Below are 13,144 nucleotides of genomic sequence, written 5' to 3'. Positions count from 1 at the left end.
CATTAGACCATCTCCATGGACTTCCCTCAACCTGCGAAGGCTGGGAACGTCCAAACTGAGGAAAGGTGGGAAGGGACCTCCAGGGCCAGCCAAACCTAGGCTTTGCTGTCATAAGGTCTAAGTTGTGCTGCTCGTCCAGTAAGGTCCACCTGGCCACCTCCAGCACACTGCCGAAGACTGATCCACCATCTCTCTGCACTGATGCCTGAAGTCCTCTCGATTTCCCAGTGTAAACCAGCTCGCTAATCACTAACACCTGCTTATCCCTGCACCAATACGTACTTGGCTTATCCAGCCCTTCTTCTCCCTGGGCATAGCCTGCTCCTTAGTGAGAATAATCATATCAATCAGAAAGCAAAGGCTGCAGTAACTCCCCTCCTGCAAAACAGGCTCTGAACAACCAGGCTTCCTGCTGGAACCCAGTCGTGAACCACGGGAAACTTGGGCTGTTGTCCTGGAAATCATGGTTTGAAGCAGCCCTAGTGATCTCCTCCCAGGGGAACAAACTTCAGCCTGGGCTGAAAGAAGTGCTGAAGCCCACACTCGCTTTAAGCAGGTTCTCCCCCCGCTCCCAGTTTCAGGCAGGGCTTAATACAGGCTTATACTTATCCTGTGCATCCTCCTGAACACCCGCTCTTATGGCTGGGGTCACTCCGTAGGGAAAACCCCGGGAGACCAGCATTGCAAGCACCTCACCTACAGCAGGACTGGTATCTAAACCAAGCTGCGCCTCGCACCAATCCACACCACAACCCCTCTGGTTTGGTGAAGAAGGGAGATGAAGAAAATGAGAATGAAAATAATTAACTTGGAGACACTTAGAAGCGCAGTGGCAAGGCAAGCACAGAGCCCAGCTCCCTGCAGCTCACCAGAGGAAGGTCCTTCCTCCCTTGGGAACCAGGGAGGTGGAACTGGCCATCCTTGTGCCGCTTGTAACAGACACTTTTGGCCTTTGCTCTGTAACCCCTCGGAGCTCAACCAAGGTCTCTGGAGCAGGGAAACCCTTCAGGGACACTGTCCTGGGGAGTTACCATGGAAGGCTTACAGACCTCTTCTTCCTCTCACGCTGGACTTGTCGTATACTGTTATTAAACTGAGCTTTCTGCTCCTCAGTGAGGGCATCATACTCTTCCTCATCCATCTCCCAGAGACGTGCTTTCTCTCTCCTGGCAGCTTCTTCCTGCTCCCGTCCTTCAGCATAGACCAGAGGAGAAACCATTAGCGACTGCAAGCAGAGCTTGCTGTTCTGGGTGAGCTGCGAGGACTCACAGCTCTGCCCCGACCCAGCTTGTCATCCTGCCAGGAGATACTGGGGAGCCCATATCCCGGCTCCAAAATTCAGACAATCCCCTAAACCCTCAGCAGTCAGCGAGTTCCCGTGCCTTGCCTGGCTCAGATACACACGGATAAGGCTGAGGGATTGAGAGAGAAGATTTGAAAGGTATGGACAAGAAGAATCTTACCTTCCTGCTCTTTCGCGGCTGTCTCCCTGGCTTTGAAAGAAGCATAATCCTGGAACAGGTTCACAAAATAGATATAAGGCCGATTTCTGACAGCTTTGAGCAGGCAGAGGAGAGCAGACGCTGTGTTGCGTGCAAAGAGGGTCTCCAGGCCATCGAACACCACTCCCCGGTAGCAGTCACTCAACTGCGAATGAAGTTGAAAAGGAAGAGAAAGTCGGCTATCGCAGGCATCGGGCTCTCAGCTGGTCAGTAAACCCCGATGTCAAGGACACCGGCCACCCTCGTTCCAAGCGCAGCAACTCAGACAAGCTCTGATCTTTCCCTGCACCCTGCCAACTTATGGCATCTGCAGCTTCACCCAAGGATCCCTGCACGCAGCCCAGGACTCCTCCAACAGCAGGTACAGAACTCCTCCCCTCCGAACTGTACCTCGCTGCCTGTCTCTCCATAGCAGGAAGGTATCATTTGCCCCCACCACGCGTACCTGCAGCCTTTCAGAGAGGATGGCCACCAGCAAGTCCTCGGGCAGCACGCAGCTCATAAAGCCCAGCTCTCCCGCTGTGCTGCTACTGATGCTCAGCCAGCGCTGCGCAGGAACGCAGGGAAGCGGAGAGTTGAGATGAGAATTGGATGAGCCCTGCAACATTGAGCACCACAAGAAAAACAAAACACTTTGGAAAGCCCCGAACGATTCCAACTGCTGGGCTTGGAGCTGGGGTTTCTCACTAGCGGGAGACTAGAACAAAACTGCAGGCCAGCAGCTCCCCGGGACGACCCTGGAGGGCACATCCCTTGGCCAGCAGAGACCCAAGCTTGCAAGCCCCCTGGCGCAGCATCCCGCAGCTTTGCCCGCTGCCTGCGGCCACGTTAGCCAGGACTGCACTTTGCCAACAAACGGTTAAGACCCAGTAGAGTTTTTCTGCCAGAGCACAGGGTTTCGTTCCCACCCCGAGCCATGCCCAGCTGGCTCCCTGCACTACATCCCCCCGCACCAGGCTCTGGGTGACACGGAGCCTCCCCTGTAAGCAGCCCCTTCACTTCTCAAAGGCAACAGAAAGGTCCCAGGCATTAACCGGTGCGGATCATGCTTCACCTGGGAGCCCATCGGATGCTGTTTCTGGGATTGGGATGCGTGGCCATCCGTCTTCCTCTTGCCCGCTGCGGCGCTCGCCCGGCCTCGGGAACTGAGGGACTGCAGGCTGGCTTTGTCCCCAGAGCTGGACTGGCTCACGTCTGGGCTGTGCTTGGCCTCGGCGCTGAACTGCAGGCTGAGGGAGACATCCGTGGTTTGACCTGCGGAGGGGACAGACGGCTCAGCGGGGCTGGCGACGGGCGCTGCGGGGAGCCCACTCCAAGGGGCACAGCCCTGCGCCCCGGCAGGGACACAGCCCTTGTCCCCAGCCTGCCGGCACTAGCAGCACCGCTCTCCAGAAGCGGCTCCTTCCCTGCTTCTCGTATTAGCCTGATAAAGCACACCATCTGATACTGGATTTTAAAGCCAGGGAGTTTTTAATGCCTGGCCCTGTGTCCCTCCTAACAAACGTGGACGCAGGTGGCACTGTTTGCGCAGTAGCTCTCCTATGGATCAAGCCAAGGATTTGTCCTCCAGGACCATCGTTTCCGTGCCTTGCACCCGTCTCGCACTCTCACACGGAGACTGTAACATGCAGCCCTGCCTCAGCTGCATCACCCATCTCCACTGGAGCTAAATCCTCCGCGTGGGATAACCCCACCCGGGACCCAGGCCCCTCTGCCCTCCACCAGCTCCCAACCCAACCAGGTTCATAGCTGAGCGACGCAAAACTTAGAATCATAGAATCATTAAGGTTGGAAAAGACGCCTAAGATCATTGAGTCCAACCGTCAACCCAACACCACCATGCCCACTACGCCATGTCCCTCAGCGCCTCATCTACGCCTCTTTTAAATACTTCCAGGGATGGGGACTCAACTTCCCCCACCAGAGCCAGGGTCTGGCCTCACCCTGAGGAGCTCGGGGCACCACTTGCCCAATAAAAGTTTCCTAAAAGTCTCCGGTCTCACGTGGAGAACAGCACAACGGGCACGAGCTGCGTGACCTGACAGTGTGTATAGGAAAACCTCTGGAGAAGAGAGCCCATCTGCAGCGTCTCTCTCATCTGAAACTCCCCCGAGGGGTTATTCTTCCCTTCCTCTCACGTTTGTGAAGCCACACTCAAAGTCGTCTAGTGCTTAAGGAGCCACTTCAGAGGGCTTTTTCCATGTTAAAGTGGGCAGCGGTTCTGCCTGATGGCCATGAGGAGCAAGCTGGATTCAGCTTGGAGGAAACAGAAAAGCTCTGAGAAAGATACAGGCGTGCTTCACCGCTCCGAGGAAAAGGAACGCACGCCCAGAAGCCCCGGGGCAGTAAAAGTGCCCCTGCCTGAGCCCTTAAAATAGAGATTTTTTTTTTTTTAATAACGAGAGATGCTTTACGAAACAGCTTTGCATTTCTACACGCCGCACCCATGTTCCCTAAGAGACCCAAGGGCTGTCAAATTTCTTCTCTGGAGCAAGCAGAAGCGGATGGTCACGGTGGGTTTCTGAAGCGCTGCTCTGGGTTCAGCGCTTCTCCTTACCGGCATTGTCCGTCTCTTTGTGGCTCTGCTCGATGGCAGCCCTGACGCACAGCTCCCGGGCGCGGAGTCCTGCCGAGCTGCTCCTGTCCGAGATGGCTTCTGTCACCACGGCGTCGATGGACAAGCAGGCAGCGCCGTAGTATTTGGACAGGGCGACCGCTGCCGACGTCTTGCCTTGAGAGAGAGGAAGACTGCTTGGTGACACCTGCCCGTGAGGCATTTTCAAGGACAGGCTGCGGAAATCCCCCGAGCGGGATTTCAAAGTTTCAAGGGCAGTCAGAAAGCAAAGGGGAAACCACGAGGGCAGCAGTTTGAGCATGGTTGGAAGTGGCCTCTAGAGCCAGGTGGATCATCTCCACCTCATGTTCAGCTGAGGACTTCATCCCTTGTGGTGACCTCAACCCTGGGCCAGGGTTTCGAGCCCTGTCCCACCACCATTCAGACCGTTGGCCAGCCTCTGCTGGTCAGCGCTGTCTCAGGCAACGTCTGGACACAGTTTGGGGGTCAGTGTGGGCTAGGGACTGCTCCCACAAGTGGACACTTGTGGTCCCACGAGGCACGGCCACTCTGTTTGGGGGAACGAGAGCCTAGCCGTACGGACACAACATGAGCCACGCCACTTGCACCAACTAGACGAAGGCCTGGGACCGTTCCGTGTACCAGCAGAGCTGTGGCTTACCCCGCTTCGCCTCAACTGATCAACCAAGCACCATGGTCCACCAGGATATGTCTCTCCTGCTTTCCCCACCTCCTTGCAGCCAGGGGCTGCGGCTCACGTACCTGTCAGGGGTGCCCCGTGGACGATGACGACAATCCCTCTGCGGTTTTGGGCTGCGTGCCCTTCCGCAGAGATATCGATGCCAAGGTGGCGGGCGATGGCCCTGTAGACAGGGCTGTCGTCCAGTTCTCCCGCGGCCTCCTTGCTGCTGGCGGTGCTTTGCTGATGCTCTGCTGTGCAGAACCGGTATAAAAGTCAGCCTCCATCCTACCTGCGATCCTGATCAGCCTCCCCACCCCCTCAGATCCTGGGAGAGAAGGCTCTGCTGAAACCAACGTCATGCCCAGGGTCTCCCCAGGCCCTTCCTTTAGGCTTGTGCAGATCAGGGTCTGCCCTGGATGCTGGTAAAGGTTCCTGTTCAGGGTCATAGCGAATGGGGTGGCAGAAAGAGGGAAGAACGAGCACCCGGCAATACCTAAAAGGACTGGGCCAAGTCTCCTTCCATGAACCGTCAACATGTCAACCTCACGGGAGTTTGGTCCTGGGTCCTGCTGAGTGAGTCGGGGACACGCAGAACTGGGCATTTTACACAGTCCCAAGGGAAAGGCTCCATTTGGGGATTATCCAAAAGCTGGATGCTTTAGGAATATCACACCAGGAGATCTGGCTGGGCTCTGAATTCACCGTCACAGCATTTACAAAGAGCTCCCGCCTTTGCCCTTAGGTCACCAAAAGCCATCTTGGCTTGCAATGTCACATAGGACAGAGAGCGCGCTGCCCTGCCTCGGAAAGGGAACACCACCGTCCTGGGAGCAAAGGTGCTCATTTGGCAAAGCTGGGGAAAACCTCCCTGACCTCTCGCTTGTCCCTGCCCCAGACTCTTCTCAGGATCCTACAGACTTCATATGCAAGAGTGGATTCAGGGTCTACAGGAGCGAAGATGGCCCCAGGCTGCAGTGAAGTGATGGAGGTGCCACTGAAGCCCTCCACTGAGGCCCTTTTGCCACAACAGACATAAAATAGAAGAGCTCAGCGTTATTACCTGTCCCGCGTCTTTTCTCAGCACCTTCCTCCTCTTCTGCTCCACATTCAGATTTAGAGTCCACCTTGGACTGGCTTTCATCAAAAACGGAGGAGGGAACAACTGAGCTATGGGATGAGATGGTGCGAACGATCCCAGCAGACTGCTTTCCTCCTTGACCTGACAGAGACCGGACATCTTCAAAGTTTGCTGAGGAGGAAGGACACGGGGAGGGAAGAAGAAGGTGAACATGGCCAGGCAATCTGCTCTTTGCTGTTCGCCGCTTTGCACAGCCGCATGCAAAAGACGGAAAATTTCCCGAGGGAAACTCCCAAGGCACTGAGAAGCCCGTCCAGGCTGTCTCTGCCCTCGGGGGAATTTTGAGCTTGTGCTTTTGTTGCTGGGAAGGAGCAAATATAAAATACCTAGTGATATCAGACCTGGTTCTACTGGCTGAAGAACTCATCCAGTCCTACTCTTCGTGGTTGAGGAACACAAGGGGATACCCTGATTATTTCCCCATGTCCACGGGGAGGCAGATATGAGCTTGCTTTGGCTGCATGCAGGGCTGGTAGAGGACACGTGTTACAAGCCACGGACCTTCACCCTGGGATTCCTCCACCAAGCTGGGGAACGGGCGGCTGCTAAAAGCATGGGCTTTCCATGGAGAACGAGGTCACGGAGAGCTCAGGGTAGGTGGGCTGGACTCCCTGCTGTGTCCACACTCAGGACAGCCAGTGCCAAACCCTCACCATTGTCCTGGCCTGCTGGTTCCCCAGTCTTGGAATTCGCCTGCTCCTCCTGCAGCCTCTTCTGGTCCTGATAGTACTCCAGCACCTCCGGGGGAAGCTTCTCACCCGGGGCGCGCGGCGGCAGCAATAAGGTGTTGTGGCAATCGTAGTCCTTCAGCATCCGCAGGATCTGTGCACGTAGGGAAGAGAAGCCACACACAGGATGTGTTTTCTTGACCTCCATCACACGAACAGACTCCCCAGCTAACCTATCTTCTCCCTCACTCCTTCCTCCCAACAACATAGAATCATAAAGGTTGGAAAAGACCTCTAAGATCATCGAGTCCAACCATCAACTCAACACCACCATGCCTACTAAACCATGTCCCTAAAACAGGGAGTATCCAAGCCTCTCCACAGCCTGCCAGCAGAGCTGGCTAACCCTGAAATGCCACCAGGCTTTGCCCTGGGGACTGCCTCCATCTGCACAAGCCGGGGAACGCTGGAGCACGGTGAAGCTACGGGAACATGCACGTGGGGACCAGACCTTCCCTCTCACCTGCTCCTCAGCAAGGTACTGCTGGTCGAACTCCAGCGAGTAAAACTCGATGGGGAACTCGCACGGGTTCTTCACCACCACTGTCCCCTCTGTCCCACTGCTGTACGGCAGCAACGGTCCCAGCTCGAGCACTGGGGGGCTGAACTCCAGCTGTGGCTCCAGTCCATGCCCCGAGACCTGCAGCTGGAGGTGCTGGCTGCTCTGGCAAATGTTAATCTTCAGCTCGTTTCTGTAGGACTTCTGAAAAGAGAGAAGCGCAGAAAGCTCCTCCATGAAGTCCCAGGTGACAGGGCCTCAAATTCAACCCTTGCCCCAAGGTCAGGGATGTTATCAGTACCCCTAAGGTGAATGGAAAAGAGATATTAACTTATAGCAGGGGCTACAGCACCTGCATGCTGGCTCTGAGTAACCGGGATGAACCCTGGTGTGAGGTGTGATGGATCTAAAATGGACTATCAGATGTTTTCACCTAGTCATGAGGGAGCGCAATGCTCTTAAGAAAGGTCCTCATGGATGGACTCGGCTCCCACAGGACTCAGGGGCTGCTTCACCCACTTCTTCAGGGTTACGTTGCCCAGACACAGTCCTGGCACTGCTGCACCAGGCAAACATCAGCTATACGGAAGAGGCAGTGAGGTCTCACTGGCTAGAAATAAGGGTCTTCCTCTCTGCTCAGTGCTTGGCTCTGGTCAAAGCCAGACACAAGATGGTTACATCTCCACTAGCAATTAAAACACCCCTGGGACTGTTCCCAGGCATGGAAGCACTTGTCTCCATCCTGTTACGCACTGCCAGTTTCCGAGTCACGGTGGCCACACGCAAACGGCCTTTGGGAATGCTCCGTCGTTTACGCTGACTCCTGAACTGCCGGGGAACGCGCAGGCAGGCTGGGCCAGAGCCACAGGGACCGCCGGCAGTGCCACGTGGGCGACTGTCCTGCCGTGCCTGGAAGGTGTCCGGTGGCTGTTTTGTCTGCTGGTACCCAGGATTAGCCTGGATGGGCCCTTCCAGGGTTATCCCCTGCCAGCGCGCCAGCTGCTCCGCACCAGGGCGTTGCAGCCTGCAAATAAGCCCAGGCAGGGGGGAAGACGAGGGGAAACAGGCAGATTTCCCCCCTCGCGCCGAGAGGGAGCCACACCGCGGTGCCCTGATGCTCTCTGTGCAAGCTCCCCACCGGGATTTCAAAGCGCCTCTCAGAAGAGTGTGCCGCAGGGGAAACTGAGGCACAGTGGGTACGGGGCTTGCAGAAAGCTCCATGTGGAGGTAGACCTCATCTCCTGCTCCCTGCGCTGGGCTGTCATTACCACACTGCCCTGCCAGACCTCCTGGGGGTGACACCCGCCGGTCTCACCTCTTCCGTGGGGGAAAACCTGACTCGCACGTTGCATCGCTGTCCTGGAGCGAGGGCTCCAGCCGAGGGCAGCGCCTGGAAGACACAGGGCTTGGCCTTCAACTCCTGGAGCAGCTTCCGACGCATCCTTGCTGGCAAATGTTTGTCCACCTGAGCACAGAAACCAGTCGTGTGAGGTCTCCATGGTCTGTGAGGACAGACCCTCGGTTCCTGCAGTGCTCTGAGATCCTGTCACGGTGCTGAGAGCACCCACATCCAAACCAGCCATGGCCACCACTGGCCTAGAACTGGAGGGAAGACATATAGGCAGGGCAGGCAGATGGGGAGGCACTGTCCTCGGAGGAGGAGGAATGGGTGAAGATGGCAGAGAAGTGAAGCATCAGCTCGTGAACAGGCTTAGGTGAACCAGCCTTGCTCTGTGCCCTCAAAAGCTTCCTCACACGAGCCGTAGCCCGAGTGTTCAGGCAGCCATAGGGGCGGAAAAGGCAAGAGAGGCAAAGAAAACCCAACGGAGAAGTGACGTCTTACACGTTGTCTGTGCTTTACCTTCTTAACAGGCTCATTCCTGGTGATGAACCATTTACAGGGGACCTGGAGCTGATTGTGGAGCTGGACAGTTTCTTCCTGGCACTGCCCACACTGGACAGCGGAGAACTCCAGTCTGTCCCTGGAGAGGCAGAGGGACGGCACAGTCACCTCGGCACGGAGGCGGACGTGAAACGTGGGGCCTCCTGCTACCTAGTGAAGGACAGAACATCCAGCTGAGAGCCCAACTGACATCTGCTGCTGTCCCCGACCTGCCGCCTGCCCCGAAAGGTGGTGCGGGCACAGGGAGGTGAGGGACCATGCGGTACCTTGATGGGCAGGAGCACGTCCACCTCTCCCAGCGGCAGGTTGGCACTTTGTGGGTCAAAGCGCACTTCGAACGTCTCTGTCTCACAGTAGGGCAGGTGCTTCACGCGGTCCAGCTCCACGCTGAAACCTTGAACAGATGAAAATAAAGCAGCTGAGACACTCAAGGGAAAAGTGACACAAGCACGTTAAGGCCATACGGGTGCCCTGGCTGGCAGCTCTGTGAAGGACCTCTTTGCATCTCCGGAGAAGCCTGCCACTCTGCCTCCCTCGTCACCACACAAGGAGAAAGGGTTTTCACAGCCAGAATCCAAGACCGACATGGTAAAAAGGAAACATATCAGTTGAGGAGCTCCGGCAATTCCTTCATCAGGTATCCCAGGGAAGGATGCACAGACCTCTCCAAAGGAGAATTTCCAACTATGATTCCCCCATGCTGTGGTATTCCCTTGAAAACATCTTAGAGGAGACACCTGACCACTCCTCAGGCACAGCAAGTCACTGTTTGATGGCACGGCAGCCTTACCTCAAGGCCTGTTTTGGAAGCCTATTTCGACACAGCAGAGGACCTCACAGGCTGTTTTCTCAATAAAGGCTGAACAGAAGTGCTAGGACATTATGAACGCTAAACAAAGCGCTTCCAAACCACGAAGAGTCCATCTGTTTGCAACACAAGCCCACAGGGTGCACACAGAAACTCCGATATCGCTCGTGGTAGCCAAGAGCAGAAGGTGCTGAGAGGTGACCAAGGCGCCCAGCCCATCTACCCCTGCGATGAAGTGTCAGGGCAGCCACAGGCAGGCCAGGTCTCTGGGCACTGCTGGCCAGGAGAGCGCAGGCTCTAAAGCTCTGAGCAGGGGGTACTAAGGAGGAAAAAGCTGTACAAACAAGCACTCAAAAAACCTCCCCATGTCCAGTGGCTTAAGCCAACCTGTCAGAGACAGCTCCTTCAAGCCCACGTGAAGTCTCTCCAGCACCAGTTACCTGTGTTGCACAGGACCCGTCCATCGGCGTGGAAGGACACGGGGAACTGCCCGGTGTTGGTGATCTTCACGATGTGCGTGTGGATGTTACCGAGAATGACGTAGCCAAAGTCCAGGACGTATTCGGGCAGCTCAGCTCTGAAAGGAGGAGTAAGGACAGCCCTTGCACCACAGCCTGGCTACGTTTCCAACTGGATGGAAGATGCGAATAAAGTGGATATTTCTGTATTCGCTGCTATAAAAACTCAACTCTAGCTGGTGAAACCCAAGGCCTGACCGCCTGGTGATAAGTCTTTGGTAAGTCACGGGGAGCGTAGGTCCTAGGTTTTATTAGCTGCCAATGGGACCTTAACATAAAATCAGTTTGCACTGCTCTGCAACCAGATCTGTCCCCAAAGGAGCACCGGTAATGCAGTAATCAACACCTACAAGATTCACGGGAAGGTCCTTTTCCAGAGCAATCCCATTTGGGAAAACACAGAAGCGATCTGTTTCGCAGAGCATCTTCTTCCTGAGTTGGAGCCTATGGTGCCCGTGCCTCATCACGAAGGAGCAGGAGGAAGGCCCAAGTTACCCAGGTAAGCCCTGCAGTCCCACCAGCATCCAAGCCACCCGATTTAGGGTTTTGTCCAGCTAATACCTAGGCAACTCCCTGCTCTTTTTGCTTGCTGTGATCTCTTTGTTGGAAAAAAGACGCCAGCTTTGAGTTGCCTCTTTCAGAGCTGGTCAGCAGGGATGGTGTCCGTGCTGTCTGGACGGGCTTGGTGGTCTGCACTGGACCCCCTCAGCTCTAAGAACAGAACCCATCATCTGTGGGGAGTTGAGCACCTCCAAAGCTCAGGGTGGCACTCTGGAGGTGAGGACGCTCAGCTGCTCACAGGGAGCACGTCAAAGCTATCAGGATCAGACCCTTTCTGAAGCCCCCAGCTATTCCCAGCTCTGCAGACACAAGGAGCTCTCAGGAGCAGCCGTATCCGCTGAGTGTTACCCTTGGGGTGCCTCTAAGTAGGATACGGCAGTCCCCACTAACTTGAGAAGCCTCCGACGAGCACGCTGGTCAAAGGCGGTGTCCTCGGGGGGACCGGAGGCGAGAGCTTTCTGCTGCTCCAGGGCATGTTCCTCTATCAGCATCTGCTCCATCTGCATCTGCAGCCGAGTGTCAAACTGAGGAAAGCAGAAACGGTGGCTGTTTAGCAAAGGTCCTTCCAAGGGACAGGCTTGTCTCTGAAAGAGGATCCCACCCTGCCCTTGTTGAGAAGGGTGATGGGGTCCTCCTGTCTCACTGCTCAGTGTCTGTGACACCTCCTCCCCCTCTCTTAGCCAGGACCTTATCTGAAGGGAAAGGAACTCCAGCATCTCTGCCTGCCCAGTCACTGTTATAAAAGCTGATCTGGCCAGACAAACCGACGGACAAGCCGGGAACCTTCCAGTGCTCCAAGTATTTGCCTGCCCCCAGCCACTGCCAAAGCAGCTTGGACAAAAGCTCTTTCCAAAAGGAACCACAATAAAGCTGGTGCCTCTTGGAGGTGAACACAGTCCCAGGGCACCGTCAGGCTGCTGCTAGTAAGCTCTGTAAACCTGGCAGGGCTCGGGTTGTGAGCAACCAACACCCCAGCAGTGAGCTGCATCTCCATCAAAGTACCATAAATCCAATCACTTGAGCGTGGTCTTCAGGATCTCTCCGTGGAGTAGTCAGGAAGCTGGTGCATCTACGGGAGGGACAACTACCAGAAGTGCCCCCCCGGGGCAATGCTGAATTGATGCATGATCACGGTCAGGTACGGGCCGGGAGGTGCCAAGGGCCAGCAGGGAAGCCTGCTGCTGGGTGCAAGGGGCCCAAGTGACACAGCGGGACGGTGGCACGTGCCAAACGGGGCAGCAGCCGTTCTCACCATGGTGCCCGAGTCGTCCGTGGGTGGCTCCGCGGCCGCAGCCTCCCCCAGAACAACTGCTTCATCTCTCTGGCTATCTTTTTCCATCTTTTCTTTTGCCTCTTTGAGGATCTTCTCATATTTTTCGTTCCCTGCAAGAAGAAAACATTCACAAATAGATGTTTTGGGCACAGTGCCATTCCCATTTAAGCTGGGAAGCCCCACTCCCCCGATGCTGGCCTCTCCCAGACACACATTCCTCAAGCAACGTATGGAAAGTGGATGCTGCTTTTCCTCTATGAATCCTGGCGTTCACTCCCACCCATCTTTCTCCCCACGTAGGAGCACCTCATCCCCTGCAATGGGATTGCGAATCCAACCTTGCCAAAGTCCCTGCCAGCCTGCATTACAGCCTTCCCAGCGTTTCTGTCTAGCCATCATCTTTCCAGGCCACCAACAGATACGCTGGCAAGCTCTGCAGGATGGTTCCTGGGGCAAAGCCCACGTGGGCATCTAGAGACTCAGGAAGCAGAGGGCTAAGCGTTGGTCCCACAGCCCTGATACCTCCAGGCTTGGTGGAGGTAGGTGTGAGCTGCCCACCCGGGGGGAAAAACCAGGGGACCTTCCTGGGGAGCAGACAGGCAGTCCTCACCTTTGATGTTCCTGGGAAGGTCCAAGTAGATCCTGGGAAAGCTCCCTTCTCCTTTCAGGGAGATCTCTTCTGGCTCCAGGTGACCCACTTGGATCTGGAAAGTCCTGCAGAAGACTCCAGGCACCCCCGGCAGGTAATAGACTTTCAGCACTTGTTCCTTGCCAGGTCCAACGTAACCCTGCAGAGGGAGAGGAGGGAGGGAACGCAACCAAAGAGGGTTTGGTGGAGGGATAGCCCAGGCCATAGACACGCTGAGAAGAGAAGACGGGTTCTCAAAGATAAGAAAGTATCAGACAGCATCGCCTTCGAGCTTTCTTGTACCCAAAAGCTCTCCTAACACCAGGATG

General features: G+C 55.8%; 1 protein-coding gene across 1 annotated transcript in view; it reads right to left on the bottom strand.

Moving 5' to 3' along the window:
- HYDIN (HYDIN axonemal central pair apparatus protein) overlaps window positions 1–13,144 on the bottom strand; it is a 160,160-nt gene that overhangs the window by 32,865 nt on the left and 114,151 nt on the right. The window contains exons 28-43 of the mRNA XM_075160949.1: window positions 12,798–12,975; window positions 12,167–12,297; window positions 11,305–11,438; window positions 10,276–10,412; window positions 9,294–9,421; window positions 8,986–9,177; window positions 8,440–8,589; window positions 7,089–7,328; window positions 6,551–6,719; window positions 5,820–6,008; window positions 4,840–5,010; window positions 4,060–4,233; window positions 2,557–2,756; window positions 1,948–2,100; window positions 1,464–1,647; window positions 1,050–1,191 (exon numbers count right to left, since the gene is read on the bottom strand). Of these exons, the coding sequence (XP_075017050.1) occupies window positions 1,050–1,191; window positions 1,464–1,647; window positions 1,948–2,100; window positions 2,557–2,756; window positions 4,060–4,233; window positions 4,840–5,010; window positions 5,820–6,008; window positions 6,551–6,719; window positions 7,089–7,328; window positions 8,440–8,589; window positions 8,986–9,177; window positions 9,294–9,421; window positions 10,276–10,412; window positions 11,305–11,438; window positions 12,167–12,297; window positions 12,798–12,975 (2,672 nt within the window). The remainder of the gene's footprint in view (window positions 1–1,049; window positions 1,192–1,463; window positions 1,648–1,947; window positions 2,101–2,556; window positions 2,757–4,059; window positions 4,234–4,839; window positions 5,011–5,819; window positions 6,009–6,550; window positions 6,720–7,088; window positions 7,329–8,439; window positions 8,590–8,985; window positions 9,178–9,293; window positions 9,422–10,275; window positions 10,413–11,304; window positions 11,439–12,166; window positions 12,298–12,797; window positions 12,976–13,144) is intronic.

This window comes from Calonectris borealis, chromosome 12, assembly GCF_964195595.1.
Source record: "Calonectris borealis chromosome 12, bCalBor7.hap1.2, whole genome shotgun sequence".
In the NCBI taxonomy this organism is placed as follows: domain Eukaryota; kingdom Metazoa; phylum Chordata; class Aves; order Procellariiformes; family Procellariidae; genus Calonectris; species Calonectris borealis.
The sequence above is the reverse complement of the archived record's forward strand: the minus strand, read 5'-3'. Positions and strand labels throughout refer to the sequence as shown.